Source organism: Labrus mixtus, chromosome 14, assembly GCF_963584025.1.
Source record: "Labrus mixtus chromosome 14, fLabMix1.1, whole genome shotgun sequence".
NCBI lineage: Eukaryota > Metazoa > Chordata > Actinopteri > Labriformes > Labridae > Labrus > Labrus mixtus.
In genome coordinates, this window is record NC_083625.1 from 17,911,835 (window position 1) to 17,928,054 (window position 16,220).

At 42.9% G+C, this 16,220-nt stretch overlaps 1 protein-coding gene across 10 annotated transcripts in view; it reads right to left on the reverse strand.

Annotated features, from left to right (window-relative positions):
* Positions 1–835: 835 nt before the first annotated feature.
* The window catches only part of acaca (acetyl-CoA carboxylase alpha), a 36,164-nt gene continuing 20,779 nt past the window's right edge, over positions 836–16,220 (reverse strand). For 5 of the 10 annotated variants that reach the window (XM_061055611.1, XM_061055612.1, XM_061055607.1 and 2 more), the window contains 20 exons: positions 15,215–15,430; positions 14,943–15,098; positions 14,649–14,852; positions 13,676–13,831; positions 13,427–13,573; positions 12,765–13,034; positions 12,460–12,557; positions 11,614–11,734; positions 11,422–11,532; positions 9,073–9,216; positions 8,835–8,955; positions 7,228–7,324; positions 7,027–7,123; positions 6,803–6,938; positions 6,265–6,442; positions 6,065–6,177; positions 5,295–5,449; positions 4,472–4,642; positions 2,628–2,764; positions 836–2,528 (listed from right to left, as the gene is read on the reverse strand). In XM_061055611.1, coding sequence (XP_060911594.1) covers positions 2,402–2,528; positions 2,628–2,764; positions 4,472–4,642; positions 5,295–5,449; positions 6,065–6,177; positions 6,265–6,442; positions 6,803–6,938; positions 7,027–7,123; positions 7,228–7,324; positions 8,835–8,955; positions 9,073–9,216; positions 11,422–11,532; positions 11,614–11,734; positions 12,460–12,557; positions 12,765–13,034; positions 13,427–13,573; positions 13,676–13,831; positions 14,649–14,852; positions 14,943–15,098; positions 15,215–15,430 — 2,955 coding nt within the window. In that variant the 3' untranslated portion in view covers positions 836–2,401. Of the gene's footprint in view, positions 2,529–2,627; positions 2,765–4,471; positions 4,643–5,294; positions 5,450–6,064; positions 6,178–6,264; positions 6,443–6,802; positions 6,939–7,026; positions 7,124–7,227; positions 7,325–8,834; positions 8,956–9,072; positions 9,217–11,421; positions 11,533–11,613; positions 11,735–12,459; positions 12,558–12,764; positions 13,035–13,426; positions 13,574–13,675; positions 13,832–14,627; positions 14,853–14,942; positions 15,099–15,214; positions 15,431–16,220 lie in introns of all 10 variants that reach the window. The other 5 variants (XM_061055608.1, XM_061055609.1, XM_061055606.1 and 2 more) reach the window with 1 other exon arrangement.

The following is a 16,220-nucleotide window of genomic DNA, read 5'->3' on the forward strand; positions in this document are numbered from 1 at the left end:
GAAAAGCTTGTGTACTTTGTTTAACCTTAAAAATCGAGATTTCTTTTTACTCAAAAAAGGCAAACAACACTTGACTTAAATTAATATATTTTTGGATAATGCGGCTCTTCTGATCAACTTTGTAATTAAAGAAAGAAGGGTTCTTAACAAGTTTCATGGAGAACTTCAGCCTCCTGTGGTTAAAAAGAACCTGATTCTGCAGTTTGTCAGCGACTAAAAGAATTAGCCGGCCTAGCATGCCACCACAAATGAGCCAAAACCCTCGGGGAGACCAGAGAGACCAAGCAAGGCACATTTCCAATTATACAGCCAAATGACTCATTTTCTTATTGGGCCTCCTATAATTGTGGTGGGTATTGGGTGCATGCAACTCAATTTGTCTTACATATTTGTTGGTGGGATAGTAAAAGAGTTGATAGAGCTGAGGGGGTTACACAAAGGAGTGGGACAAAACAAAAAAAAGGCAGCAGGGATGAGACAGATCCCTCAATATTTGTTTGATCTGCTTCATCCTCTTTAATACTGTTGAAGTCAGAACGCCAGGAAAGAAAATGCTGCTTTAATTATCTGTGGATTGAGGAATGGGAAGTATCATTTTCTAGTAATCAGAAAACGTCTCTCCAGAGTAATTCACTTTGTTCTGACTGCTGGAGTTAATGAGGCTTCCAGTCATGTTGTTATCTGCCTGGAGGATCATCACTATATCAAAAATAATTGACAAATTAAATTAATGCAAATTCCTAAAAAATGTGAGTTTTGTTAAATCCTCCCTTGTTACTTTTTTTTTTTTTCAATGCAACAAATAAAAAAAAGAAGAGATTTTTTTAGTACAAACTCGGAATAAGTTGGGTAAGCTTTATTAAATTTGCAGACACATTTAGAGCTCGTCACTGTGAATTCTTCTCCAGCCATTTAGGAGACAATCAGTTACTTATGAAGCAACTGGACAACTTGTCACACAGGCACATAAAAGGCACGATCACGAAAGCCGTTTCACGTTGCTAACATTGCTTTATCAGGAGAGCATATCACAAAGTGATCGACAGGACTGAAGCAGACTTACAGGGCTGAAGTGAAATCCTTTTATTACACAGGTGGAACACTATGCCTGTCTATTGGTAACAACATCAAGTCAAGTAGTATGTGATCTCCAAATGAAATAATAAAAAATAAGTAACATCTCATTAAGTACACCCTTTGTTAATGTGGATTACAGCTCAAATGACACACTATATGACATGTAACATGTAAGACCAGTGAACAGCAGATTTAGTTATTTCACAAACACACATTAAATGACCGAGCCATCTATTTGTTATCAATTCAAAAAAATATCTCTTTAGTTATAAAATAAATTAAAAAAAACCCTTTTATGACTGGTTTAAGGAGCAAACACAAAAGGGGTCAAAAAAATAAAGTAACCAGAGGAGAAAGGAAGAGGTCTCTAAATGACCATGCTGTGTGTGTAGTACCATTAACAACTCTTATGTCACTTATCACCACCTCAGTGTGTTGCTGCTTCTATCACTTTGTGAGTGTGTGTGTGTGTGTGTGTGTGTGTGTGTGTGTGTGTGTGTGTGTGTGTGTGTGTGCTAGATGCAACAGTTCAAACGGTGCAATGTGAGGGGAACAGTGAGCAGCAGTAAAGTGCGTCTTAAGCAGCATGTGTTTGTCCTGTGTGTGAGTGAGAACAGAAGGGACAGCTGTTGTTTTTTTTTTTTTGAGGCGAGCTGGCCCGCCGCTCACTGTGGGGTGACTGTGAAACAGTCAGGGTCTAAAAAAAAAGGGGGACCTTGCCTCACGCTCCCTGCTGGGCTCCCCTGTCCAAATCTGTTGTAGTGTTCCTCGGTCTTTGTTCAGTAACTCCCTGCGTAGAAGTGTAACATCCCCTTTTTCTTTCTGATGCTCCCAGCAATGAGTTGTCATTGTCGAGTTGGTCATCAAAATACTTGCAAATCACGACAAGCATATGTCACAAACCAGGGTGTGTTTTACATGACAATAGCACTCTGACTTAATGTGCAACTCCAGTTAAAAGCATCAGAGAGCACTGATTATCATGGAAGCATCAACTGTGTAAACTCCAAACATATTAGTCAGCAGATTTTTCTTTAGTTATTTTTCAATTGCACTTGAAGACAAAACAAACGGATTTAAGTAACACGAGTGGATTCACAAACATTAAAATTGTCAACGGAAGTTTTGCTTCTTAAGAATCATTGCCAGCGATTCATCGGTAACCTGGCAGCTGCCAGGGGCCCTCATGTTGGCTCCTCCATCTTCAGTCTCCAGTCAGGGACTGGGTGCAGCTGAGACAGTCTCCTTTGGTTGGGGTTTCTGCCTGAGCTGTGCTTCAGCCCGCCAGGCAGGGAGGAGAGGCCGGAGTCCCCCCCCCGCCACTTTAGGAGGAGGCTGACGTCTCCATAGTGGACAGGATCCGCACCACCTCTGTTCTCTGTGTGGGTGAGATGTGCTGGGTCATGTACACGATTGAATCCATGGCGACCTCTGGGTTGGCCTGAACAAGGCTAAAAAAAAAAAAAAAACAGAGAAAAGATGATCACAATAAAGCACAGAAAAGCTTGATTTCACTCGTGTATGTCTGCATTTATTTTGAGCTCTCTTACCTGCGTATCTGCTTGAGAATGTGATCTCGGCGGATGTACTTGATGTTCTCATCGATCACAGACCTGGCGCCCTCTTCTTCAGCAAGTTGCCTCTCCAGCCATGCAACCACCTCCTCATTGTTATCCCACAGATAGGCCTGCATAATGGAAAGAGGGGGTGTTGAAGGAGGGTTAAGCAAGGGTCATATTTGTGATAGGGAAATACAGCCTGCAAATCACACTGTTTCTCATGCTGTGAGAGAGAGAGAGAGAGAGAGAGAGAGAGAGAGAGAGAGAGAGAGAGTGAGTGAGATCAACAGAATCTTTAAGGATGATCATCATTTACTCTATAAAATCTTAAAAAGTTGTAAACATTGCTCATCACTATTTCCTCTGACTATGACTTTAAAATTAATTTTTCAAACAGACAGTTTAGAACTGATGATTCTTAATATGCAGGAAGCTGCAACCAGCAAATATAATAATTTCTACTTAAAAATAATCACCAACACAATAATAAAATAAATGCATCAATAGACCACTCCATTTCAAAATAATTGTTGCAGCTCACAAATCTATTATAGCTTACATTTTGTATGAGCAAATCATAAAATGTTATGAATCAACAAATAAGTATCAACAACAAAAGTCTTGGCCTGACATAAAGTGGGGGTGTCATGTCTTGTTGCCTGGACCTGATAGAAACATTAGTATTCATGAGTGCTGGCATCTCTGATCCCACACAAAGTGCGGCTGGAGGGGCTTAGTGCAGATTTGGGGGCTGAGGGGGTAAAATGGGCTCTTGCCTTTTTTTTTTTTTTATGAACAGTCCTGCTTGAGGTCCACGAGCACATTTAATGCCCCTATTAATCATCTTTAATCTGTTTTCTTTTAATTACGAAACAGCGTGTTGCTCTCCTATCTGCACGTGCCAGGGCTGTGATTAATTGGGGCTTAAGACAGCCGGTCCTGATTGGGGTAATGTATTAGCTAACAAGAAGGCCACTTCTTTAGGAGATCTCTAAAGCTGGGCCGGCTCCTGTCGGTCCCTGCGGCAGGTCCTATGAGTCTGAAGACTGGGCGGGAAGAATCAGTATTTATGCATCTCTCATGGATGTTTATTTTCCACTTATCAGTTTATCATTTTTTTTTTTTTTTTTTTTAAATCGCTGTTTTTTTAACAGGAGAGCCTACACTTCTTTATCTGGAGCTCCTAGTAGAGAAGAAAAAAGTGTTTTAGGATAAAAAAAAAACAGACCTCTGTCATCATTCTTGGACGGACTGAGAATATGTTCACAATGATCGTAAATTTAAACCTCAGGCTCCAGTTCTTTTATCTAATACAGAGTCAACCTGTCAAATCAGAGATCACAGAATGCTGCATATGATGATGACTGTGGATATGAACTGATATCTGATCATTTATTTATTGCTTTGTTACGGTCTATTGTTCTCATGAGAAACACATTCCTTGTAAAAAAGTGGATTTCCAGATTTCAGGGTTCACATTCCGTGGTAAGGATTTAAAAATCGGATTATTTTTTAAATTAGAGTAATTGCATTTTTACAACATACATTTACGATCAATACTGAAAAAAAAAAACAATCAAATGAGGCTATACTAGCAAACACGTTTGTTCTAGAGTCTTAGAAAGCACACTTACTGACTTGCGGTTATACAGAAAATCTAATTATAATCATTCTTTTTAAATTGTTTAGAATATATGTATTAAAACAAACCACATCATCATATGACCATTATCAATGTATGTGTCCTGAAATACTTACTTTAATTTTGATTCACATCTCGCCAAGAAGAATAAAAATCTAAGACTTTCATGTGAGTATTTTGGAGGATTTCTTACCTTGACAGCGCCCTCGGCCTCCACAAACCAGCGGCGCAGCATTGCCTGGATCTGTCCGTCATTCAGCTCGCTGTTGGCCGCTTGGATCTTCCTTTTCACTGTCTCCTCCAGCAGCAGACGACGCAGGCGCCAGTAAAAGAAGTGACGGCATGTCTGCCACTCAAGGATATCCTGAGATAGACGATAGTTAAATAAAAATAGTTATGATAGACATTGATTTTTATGTTACAGTTTCTGATAGTGCATTTCATTCTTTGTATAAGAATTCTCAACCCAATGAATGAGATGACACACTGAGGAAAATACACTGAATGGAAAATTATGAAACCATTTTACAGAATATAGTTAAAATGAATGTGGGAATGACTGTATTATGTTGTGGGTTATTTTGGGGGGGGGGGGGAGTGACAGATTGATGTTTGTTAGAGAAAAGTGATGTGTAAAAGAAGTTTTCATCAAAGTGGACTGGTAGACTCTGCTGAGGTACTTGAGTCAAACCTCCAGACCAGTACTATCCGGCCCATACTGTGTGTACAAAACACCCCGACTGTGAAGCTCCCTCTGGTCATGTGAGCAGGGTCTTTAAAATCTGTGTGTGAAGGATGGACCTGAGAGGACACAGAATGAGACGGGGCCTGCCTGAGGCGTCACCGCAGCGGCCTCTGCTGTGATTGACCGGGGTCATCAGAAGATAATTATGAGGACGAGTCCTCACAGCCCGGTGAGACCAAACATTATTCACTGGACAGGTGCTGCAGCAGTTAGACTGACTCTCCCCCTGTGGGCAGCATGAAGAAGAAGAAGAAGAAGAAGAAGTGCTCACCGTTATAACACCTTTCTCTTGCATGCGACCTGGGGTGTCATGGAGGTCTGCAAACTGCACAGCCACCTGGTGGTAGATGGGCAGGAGGAACTCCTCACGCTCCTTTAGCTTGGTCTCCAGCTCTTTGCGGTCAGGGGGACTCAGCTCTGGGGTTCCTGAAAAAAAAAAGAAAAGCCCACAACAGTGCTGTCAAACCATGAGCAAAATAGTGATGCTGATAGGTCAGGAGAGGATTTTTATCTCCATCTGGCTTTTAATCCTCAATGGTACAATTGACTTCCAAACCGGTCTCTCTATTAGTATGCAGCTATGAATTAACTCCTGAATGCAGAATTTAGTTTTAAAGATCCCCAAAGCCCTGGTGGCTGTCACCATATACCGATTTCTGTCAAATCCGATCTGTAACCTCTCAAACACTCCCCAGTAACCCCCGCAACCCCCTCCCTCCCCCATCACTCCAGTTCACCCCTCGCCCCGAGTCCAAACAGCATCAGGGCCCACATTTCACTGAGCCTGGAGCAAGATCGATACGCTGTGCAGGAGAGACAGGAGAGCGGCTGATTGATCTGAGCAGGCTGTGATTGACACGTCTCCCCGGGGAGAAGCAGAGAAGATGATACAATCAACAGCGAGTGAAGAACGACAGCGAAAACACACACGCGCTCTTCACCTGATGTATCGCTCTTTAACTGAAATGAGGACAAGGCCGAGTGGGGGGGGGGGAAGACACGCGTGAAGAGCTATAATTAGAACTGAAGTGGAAGACTCACCCAATCTCTCAGCCAAGCCCGTGTAGACCGGATCCACTCTCCTCATGGTCTTCACTAGGTCCTTCCTCCTAAACTTGATCTCCACTGTTCCCTCAGGCTCCAGCACCCCGCCTCTGGAGACATCAAAGATTAGAAAATAAACAAAAAGGCGCTTTGATAAAGGCGACGCTCAGATCGCCGTCATTTTCAGTCCAACTCACCGGCTGTCCTTGTCGGCGTACATCTCCATGTGACGAGGGTTGATGGTGGGATCTATGACTACCCATGATCCTCCTCTCAGCTCAGCCTGAGGGGGGATATAAACCAGAACAGGCTGCTTGTACTCCCTCAGGCCGTCCACAATGTAGGCCCCGAACTTCAGCACCTGGTCATACATATCTAAGACAGAGAATTTCACATGAGATGCTGCATGGCTTCAAACTCAGACTGACATCAGATTTTTGAGCACTATTCTTGAGAATTACTCCGACACTGCCTAAAATGTGTTTCTGGCATTCTTGAATATGCTCTTTAATCCTCAAATCTGGTGATTCATTTATTAGATCCCCAAGAATGAACACAGAAAGCAAGTCTTCTTTGCTGCTCCAAGAGGCTCAGCTTTTGTGTCGCTACAACGGATGTAGCACTCGTCTTGGTTATCTTGGCATTGTCCGCAGATATGCAAGTTCTTGTTTCAGTATGTCGAAGACAGTAATGAAGTCGGAGCATCTTTCTAGGTTACAACAGGAGCATAAGTACCTTTCATTCCTCCAGAGAAGCCCCTCCAGTTTGCAAACACCATGAGAGGCAGCCCCTCTCTGTTCATGTCCTTAATGGCCTGCGCTGTTTTGAAAGCAGAATCAGGGAACCACACCTGTCCTGCCTGCTGGATGATCTACACACAAAAAACAAAAATCAGCATCTGTGTCTGTAAACTGTTATAATACTTGGATAACAGTTCAAGGCGGCGGGCAAGCCTTTACCTTCGCCTCTGAGTCCAGATTGGCTGGATCCGCTGGGATCGACAGCTCAACAGTCCTGGTTTCCACAGCAACCACCCCTGTAGGTATCCCACCCAGTCTGTGGAGAGAGGCCATTCAGCACTGACATCTACAAAATACCTCGACAACAAATATTGATCCAAGAAATGACACTATTGGCAGTGTGTCATGTGTGAGTCTTACCTGGCCCTGCCCACCACCACGCTCTGAGCCCACGGCTGCATGATCTCCATGAACGAGCCCTGGTCGAAGAAGCCGCTCTGCCACGATCCTTTTGGACCTACACAGACGAGCGAGGGGAGCGTGACTGACACAGTTGGAAATAAAAAAAAGTCCTGCTGCGAATTTGAACTGCAACTAAAACAATTTTTTTCCCCAGAAAATATTCTGCCGTTTAAAAGTGCATTCACGACCCTGGCTTTTATCCTTGTGTGCAGTCAGAAGTTTTGCATTTTTTTCCCTTCTGTGTCTGTAAGCTTGGCAGCAGCCATGATGGATGACTCTAAAAATCCAGCTTACTCAGCTCTTTTTCTGCCTGCGCACCCTGAGAAACATACCCAGTCTGTGAGGTTACCATTCAATTAAGCCTCGCCACTCATCACTAGCAGAGACAGTCGACGGGAGTGGGTGAAAGACGGGACTGAAAGGTCACACTGGAGCCATTTTGATATTTTGATTTTTTTAATTTAAAGCCATGATGCTTAAGCAAAGTTTCTGTCTTAGTGTCTTAATGCTATCTGAACAGTAGTGAACCATTTCACACTTTAACTTTAAATGAAGTTAATATAAGGAAGTTTAACTTCAGCTGTCTGAAATAACTACTGATAGAGCATTTCAGATGAAAACAATAAGTAGAGGAAATGAGCAAAGTGAACGTGTATAACTTATTACTGTAGATAACAGGGATGCAAAATGAGACAACATCAGTTTTAGAACAACACAGTATTTGATTAGCAAGCTTGTTATCCTCCTTCTGTGGCTGAAAAAGACTTACAAACAGAGTGTAGAAAGACAGGGATGGAATAAGTGATTGTTGTCATAATCAATGAATCATATGATTATTAGTAACCGATACTTTAATTTGAAACATCAAAAATGCCCAGACCCAGCGGGGGGGTTCCCAAGGTAGCTCGTCTTCCCCACTTCACAGAAATTAAAACAATTTAAATTATATGAAAAAATTCATAAATAAACTGTGGCACACTGAAAATGACTTTACTGTCACTTTATTGTGAGAGAAGTACACGTGTTGCACATTGGGCAAACCTGAGCGAACTTCAGACCAAACGCGATGTTTATTTTCAGTGTGCTACGCTTTATTTATGATTTTTTCATGTTCCTGCAGCCGACCGGCACCTGGGAATGTAGGTTTGCTGTGCACGGGGTACCCTGTTGGTCATTTCATTTAAATTATAGATTTAATTAATTTAATTTAAAATAAATTTAATTAATTAAAAACACTGACAAAAGATGGAGATCTTAAAAAAGGAGCATCTTGGGTAGTTGCTTTTCAGTATTTTTTTAAAAACAAATACAGTTCAAGCAGTACTTCAATTAAAGAGTAGGTTTACACCAAGTAAGAAATCACTGTAGTGGAAAAGAGTGAATTCTACCTATTTAAGATTTAATCTCCCAAAATCTGGTATGACAGATGAACCACCTGACCAGAATCTATCAGACCGACAGTCACTTACACGATTCTTTCTTTACCTGCCTGGCAACAAAGACGATCACAAGGTGTACTAAAGATGACCAGGCTATGAAAAGATTGTTCCAGACCAAATACTCACTCTGGCTTGGCCGTCCTGCCAACATCCAGCGGGGGTCATAGGGAGCCTTTGTGGGCACAAACTCTATCGGGCGGTCAATGGGATCCTTGGCATCGAGGATGGGTACAGGACTGGCTTTACACTGAAGGAAGAAAACACATGTATTGTAATATGAGACAGAACACCTAGCTCTTCACATTTGGGATAGGTTAATTGGGTACAATGGTTTAAGATGCAGAATTACTTAAAACAACATTACCATTGGCATGTAGGAGAGCCACTGCAGCAGTGCGAAGACTCCTTCAAAGTCATCAGCAACAGTAGTGTGGGTCACCCCATTGTTGTGCATGATTTGAATACCACCGAGTTGGTTATTGGATGTGTAAACCTCTCTGCCTAGCACCTGTAGTAGGAAAACAAATTAAGTGAGGAGCTAAGCCATGGAAAAATATATAATTTTTTGTGTTTCAATCAAGAGATTTTGAGGCTACATCAAACAAGTCGTGTACAACAGGATGGAAGCACTGGGAGGCCCTGCTTTTGTAACCAGCTTGCAGTTTTCTGCCCAATTAAATTTATCGTTGATTTACCCTTTAAAAAGCCTCTGCCCTCTGCTCTCCAATGGAGGCGACAGAGTTAATCTATTGCTCATGTTGTGCAACTTTTGCAGACAACGGGAGTTGTCCTCACAGGGTCTGAGGTCTGGGGAGCTGCTGATCTATGAGGTAACACACAGCATACACAGAGCTGAATAACAGCAGGGTGAAAGAGTTTGCCCCACTGCCTTGTGGATACAGATGATCAGCAGCCACATATAAACCTACCACAGCGGTCACAGGTGGATGGGAACACCTGACACTCTCACATTGGGGTTATAATGAGAGGCAGCGTGAATTAACGATTCCTTTTTCATCCCAAACACTCAAATCATTCAACCGGCCAACATCCCTTTTTGTTATCTTGTTTATTCTGAATCCTCCATTTACCAATGGTTATAGAAGATGTTGTAAAAGGGCGAGATGGACCTTCAAAACCGCCCCTATGCCAACCTGAAGCCATAAAACTTCCCTCCCAGCCCACCCTATTTTCATAAGCAGTCTTGAACAGGTGGCAGGGCCCTGACATGGCTCCATAAAAATCAGAGAGGAGCTCGGTCCCTTACCCTCAGCTCTCACCTTTCCAGCCATCATTTACTTTCTTTATTACCATTAATGGTTCTGTATCCGGCTACAAATCTGGGGCACTCTCCTAAAGCTGTCAGGAAAGCCTGCGGCCCCGGGAAACATTGCAGTCACCTTGACATACACAAAACCCCTGTGCCCGCGGCCATCGGCGGCTTCATTAAGATTCTGCAGCGGAGAGGAGAGGAGAGGGGACGTGGAGGGAAAATGACTGGGAGGAAGGAAATGAGGGGGCAAACTGGATGGAACAGCACACTGGGGTATTTATGCTAGTAGTTACTATCTGCGCTCCATGAAAATATGAGCGCTCTCCAGCAGCTAATGAAATGATGATCTCTAGTTGGCAGCCTCCTGCTCCCCATTAAGTTTCAGTTAATAGCTAGGAAAGCACATGATAAATGAGCAGGACAAAATTGGGGTTATTCCTACCTTGTGTTGCGAGTGAAACCCATCCAATTTTAGAATTACAACAATGAAATGTAAAAAAAAATGTGTTGTTTTCCCCACTCCTTCCCTGACATTGTTTACATTTGTCGCTGCGGCTCTACTACCACCACAGATACAATGAAGCAGCGAGGCCATCTAAAAACAATGGAGCTCCCAGCAAATAGGTTTGCCATCATTGGGCCATTTGCATTATTTGTCATGTTGCAATCTGTCATCTAATCTGAAATGGAGTCATCTTAATGCAATGACAAGGACGGCGGATAGAAAGCAAGACAAGAGGTAGTGAAGTGTGAATGCATACACATACATACACACATACACACACACAGCAATCAGCTGCATGCGGCAGAAACAATCTGCCTCAGCAAAACTTCTCATTTTGATTAAAAACAAATGATATGGGAGTCCTGCACTGCAGCCCCCGGCATGTCACTCTATTTCTATGCAAATACAGCTTCATGGTCTCGCTTTCAATAATTCCACTATGAGTGGCAGGCGGCCCTGTGGCTACGACCGGAGAGGGGATCCTAGCAGAGCAGTCCGAGGCAAGAGGGAGGCCTGGTCACCCGGTTGGAACAGCTCCAAAATCATAGTCAACTTTTTTATGTATTTTGTTGTTATAGACGTGCACACCAATCTTCCTTGATATTTAAAAAGATGCATTTCTCAGCCGATCATAAAAGTCAAAAATCCCCACTGTAGAGTATCAGCTATATGATAAAAGTTTTACTCGTGCCTTTCCAGATCTGTTTGCTATTTCTCCAAACTGGCTGAAAAAAAGAAACCCTATCAACATTTTTGATTTATAGTGAAATCCTCATTAAAATGCATCAAGTGCTGCACTGTAGAAATAACATAGATGGTGCTTATTCAGCGTAACAGGAGAAGAAAACAGCACACAATCACACAGCTGTAACGTTTTTTTTCTATTCTGTATTTGTGTTTTATTGATGTTTGCATTAACCTGCAGATTATTTTACCTTGTTGAGCGCACCAGCTCCAGTAAGGATAATGTGAGAGTTGTCCACCTGAATGGTTCTCTGCCCCAGCCTCACCAGATAGGCCCCTATACCTATGGCTCTGCATGTGACCTGCACGACAAGACAATCATGTTAAAGCTACCAATACACGTCAAGTAGCCCGATGCGAGGAGGGAGCCACTTCAGTCTCACCAGGTTCATGGTGATGATCTCGTCGTAGGCCAGGGAGGACTCTCCAGCAATCATTCCGGACCCTTTCAGGTTCTCAACACCGAGCCCCTCATCTTTCCCAATGATGTCAGTGATCTTGTACCTGCATGACAACACATATATTTACTCGGAAGCACGGCACGACCCTCCAAAAGCTTTTCCTTTCATTTTCACCTCTGCTGTAATCTCAAGGGATTTCAAGCATGTGGTCATGCATACTTGTCTGATACTGCAGCATGTTAGAGAGATTCATTTCCTTAAGTACAAAGGTAAAGGAGACATATTATGAAAAATCCCCTTTGAAAGTGTTTTTGAACATGTATTTGGGTAACCTGAGTGTCTACCGACCCACAAAATGTGAAATAAATTCATCCAGTCCTTTGTTTGTGGTCTGCATAAGTCTTACAACACAGAGAAAAATGCTCCATTTCAAATTTGCTCAACTTATGATGTCACAGTGGGATTCTGGTAAAGAAATACCCTCCCCTCCCCTGGTGACTCCACCCATGGACTCCACCCCCAGCCTAGAGAAAAACTTTTGTGCAGGTCATGACATGTTTAGTTTTGCTACAGAGGAGTGATGTCTACCGGAAAACTCAGGGGGGGGGGCTCATTCCATTTAAAGAGACACACACACCAAAACGGAGCGTTCTGAGAGAGCTGGTTTATACAGGGTCACAAACCTCCTCTGGTGCTGGATTCATGTTATATTTTGACCAAAGCACAGCACAGATGTTTCATTTAGACCACAGGGGACTGTTTGAAAAAGGTGGAAAAGGGGAATAATATGTCCTCTTTATGTGTCGATACGTTATGAAAAGGGTTTACCTGGATTCTCCCTCATCCTCCACATGTTCACAGTGCACAGAGTTCAGGGCTGAAACTTTCTTGTAATCCTGAGGTGTGAGGTAGAGATACTTGAAACCCTGCAGGAGGGAAAAACAGATGATTGCTTAGTTATGATAAACAGGAGGTCAATCACTTTTAAATACTTTGAAAAGCAAAGGGACAATATAATAATTAGACATCTTTAAAATGTACTTGATAAACTACTAGTAACTACAGAACCACTAAGTACATAATATGTAAAAGAGACAGACAAATCCAACATTCTGTGACGTGTGCGTGCTGACCTTATAGGGGTCAACAGGATCTTGCCAGGCCACGTGGAACATGTGTCGGATTTCCTCTGCCAGCCCGATGCGGGCGCCGCTGTTTGCGGCGACGTAGATTCGAGGGATGCTGCTCTCTCGCGCCATCTCCGACGCCCGCAGGAACAACACGTCCTCCTGGGGCCCGAATGAGCCTATCTTGTGTGTGATGTCATTGGCTATGACGATGATCTCGCGGCCTGCTGGATATTCTGGTGTACGCAGGGTCATCCGCCACGCCACCATGCCGATCTAGAGAGATTGGAAAAGAAATGGAAAGAAATTCTGTAACAAATCTGTTTTAGTTAAAGTGATCAAATGATGTAGCTGGGACTAAGATCAATAACTCATACATTGTTCTCCATGCTTTAATCAGACGGCAGCCTTTTATGATTATGGTTTTATAGAACTACTAGACATAGGTATTATTTTTTAATGCACTATAAATGAGGTATAAGGGTGTGCAATACAACAACAAAGGTTTAAACAAGCACAGCCAAAGAAACACAGAGACACCTACAGCATGAAAGGAAAATTGCACCTTTGAAAGAAAGGATGATGGGTTCACATAAGCAGCCATGTCAAAGTGAATAAATTCAATGAAATCACGTCTGTATATATGTTACGAAAACACACAAACTGACCTCGTTGCCCCCTGGCAGTCGGTTCATCTGCACGAGCTGACCTTGGGCGTCAAGCACCAGCTCTGTGAAGGTGAGCAGCTCAGAGGGAAGAGGACATTTGGGTAAGTGGGCAAACGTCTGGCTGGAGTGCCACATCTTCTTCAGAGCCTGATAAAAAAAATAAAAAAAGTCAGAATATAGTTACTCATCAGCTCATTTGGTTTATCGTCATGTTTATGCACAAGGGCGATAAGAGTTTTAACACGGTACCTGTCGGAACATTTCTGGAAAGTCGTAGACATATGTGGTGCCCAGAGACTGCGCCTGGAAGCGCTTGGACTGCAGCAGGTCTTTAGTGACGTAAGGTGTGTTGATGAGCATGCCGTGCAGCGGGCCCTGTTTGTCTCCATAGGCTTGAAACATGATCTGAACAAACAGACACACAGAGTCACTCTTCACAAGCATACACGGACAGGTACATAAACTGACCTCTTTAAAACATTTGTACATTTGACTTTGAAATGCCCATGATGATGATGAGGATGATGATGATACACAGCTACAGCATCAGGCAGAGACAGAGCTACCTAACATGTACAGGTATGTTTATGCAGCCACTTCCTTTAACAGATATTTTGTTGAATTAGACATAACATATCATCCAACCAAAATGTTTCTTAACTTGAGTTCAATCTTATAAACATTTGCAGGATATGCAGATATTGTTTTATTGTGTTTAGAGTCTTCAAGTTAAATCTAAATTCAACACCTCTCACTGTCACTATGATGGAACTAATGAAGCAGGCACATAGCAAAAAAAAGAAGAAGAAACAACACATAAATATGGGCATGCCATTTTTTCTAAATGTAGATTTGAAAAGATTGCATAAACGGATGATGTGATGTGATTTGATGATGGTCGGATGAATGGATGGCTTGATGACGTACAACTTACCTGATCAGCTGCGAGGAAAGAGAATATTACTAAGTAATTGTCCACCAGGCTAAAGGTAAGACACCATACTGGATCTCTATTCCCATTCAATAAATCTTGAAGCCTGATTTCTTATATTATACTGCGTAAAATTTGATCTTTCTTTACTTTAAAGGAGAGGATGGTAAATTGCATTCTGGGAGATGAGGTTTCCAGGATGGCAGTAAAGCCCTTACACCAGCCTGGGGACAAAAAGCGGATGAGATGGATGATGTATGAGTGCCCCACCTGTCGGTCTTTGGGCCCCACCTGTCCCGTTCGGGAGTCGGTGACCTCCTTGTACAGGCTGATGTCCAGGTAGTAGCCTGATTCGTTGGTGAGAAAGAGGCGGATGGGGATCTGCTTTCCCGTCGGAGTCAGGCGTATGTTAATTTTCAGTTCGGCCTGCAGGACGCGCAGTTTCCAAAGACGGCTGCCGTAACGCATCACCATGGAGCGCACTGACTCCTCGATCTGAAGTTTGTAAATAGAGGAGAATAAAGAAGCATTCAAATTGTGGTGCGATTCTTCACAGCGCTCTGTGTGTGAGCTAGTTTAACCAACCTTTGATGGGTCCATGATGACAGTGGGGACAAAATTGAGGAAGATGTGGTTGCAGTCAGTCCGTACAGTCGTGTTGTTGAAAGCCACCTCCAGCTCATCCATGGCTTCCAGCAGGAGACGCTCTGCCTCATTGTGAAGGTATTCGAAAGAGGCCTCCTAGGAATGGAACAGTGGGGGTATGTAAGATAACGTTTTTTCAAAATCTAAACAGGAGACATAAAGGACTGTAACACAGGTATGTTCAAAGGTTCTTTGTCTCTTCATTGTCTCACCTTTGTGACCAGATCAGAGTGGCGGATGATGGCTCGCACAAAGAAACGGTAGTCTGTCACTTCTGTGCCCTGCTCGACGCGGGCTGCACCCAGGTACAGATGCATCTTGTGGTTCGCACATGGGATGGCAGTTAGGGCAAAGTTACGCATGCGGTTGAGCTCCAACTGGAAAGCTAGTGCCGGCTCCAAGTGACGGTAGATCCTGTCCTCCTCAAACTATTTAGAAACAAGAAAAGACACACATCACAAACACTACCAAAATACAACATTAATTAACTGATTTCATTGAAGTCATTTCAAGACATTTCTAAAGAGTGTTTTTTTTCTTCTATAGAAGTCACACAAGCACAAAGTTGATCTAAGAGAAGAAAGATGCCCGAGAGCCAAAAACGTTTATGAAGTCAATTTAATCCTGGCCAGTCTCGATCTCATCAAGTTTCTAAGTGGTGTCTTTTCTCTTAGATGGGAGACATAATCACAGAGTTCATTACTTTAATGACTTTGCTAGTGTTTTTGTAGTGAAACTATCAGAGTAAGAGAGAGGATGGGCCATCAATGATTGGGATGAAGTGACGTTCTGCAGTGCCAGGGGGGGAAATGTTGTTCAATTCAGCCGTAACATGTTTTTAAAATGTTCTCCCAAGCAATCGACGGAAAATCCATTTGTTTCATTTGAAAAGTTTTTACACAATTTGTAGTCTAAGTGTGTCCACCTAGCGTTTTTTCGGCAGGAAAAGGCGCTGGCTGTGTGATCCGGAGCACTTGAATGAAGCGCCTGTGCGCTGAGAATAAAAGTGCTGCACGTGCGCGTTGTCTCTATGACAACAGTTTTTTTTTTTTAAAACGGCCGCTGCTCTGTTGCTTTTTACTGTATATCTGAGATAGTTTTGTGCCCTTTACATAAGCATCAAACGGAGGATGCTTTACAGTACCACCTAATTTGTCACGGAGACAAAAATACGGGGAATATCATATAACTTGGAAAGAGCGGCGGGGACGTCAAGAA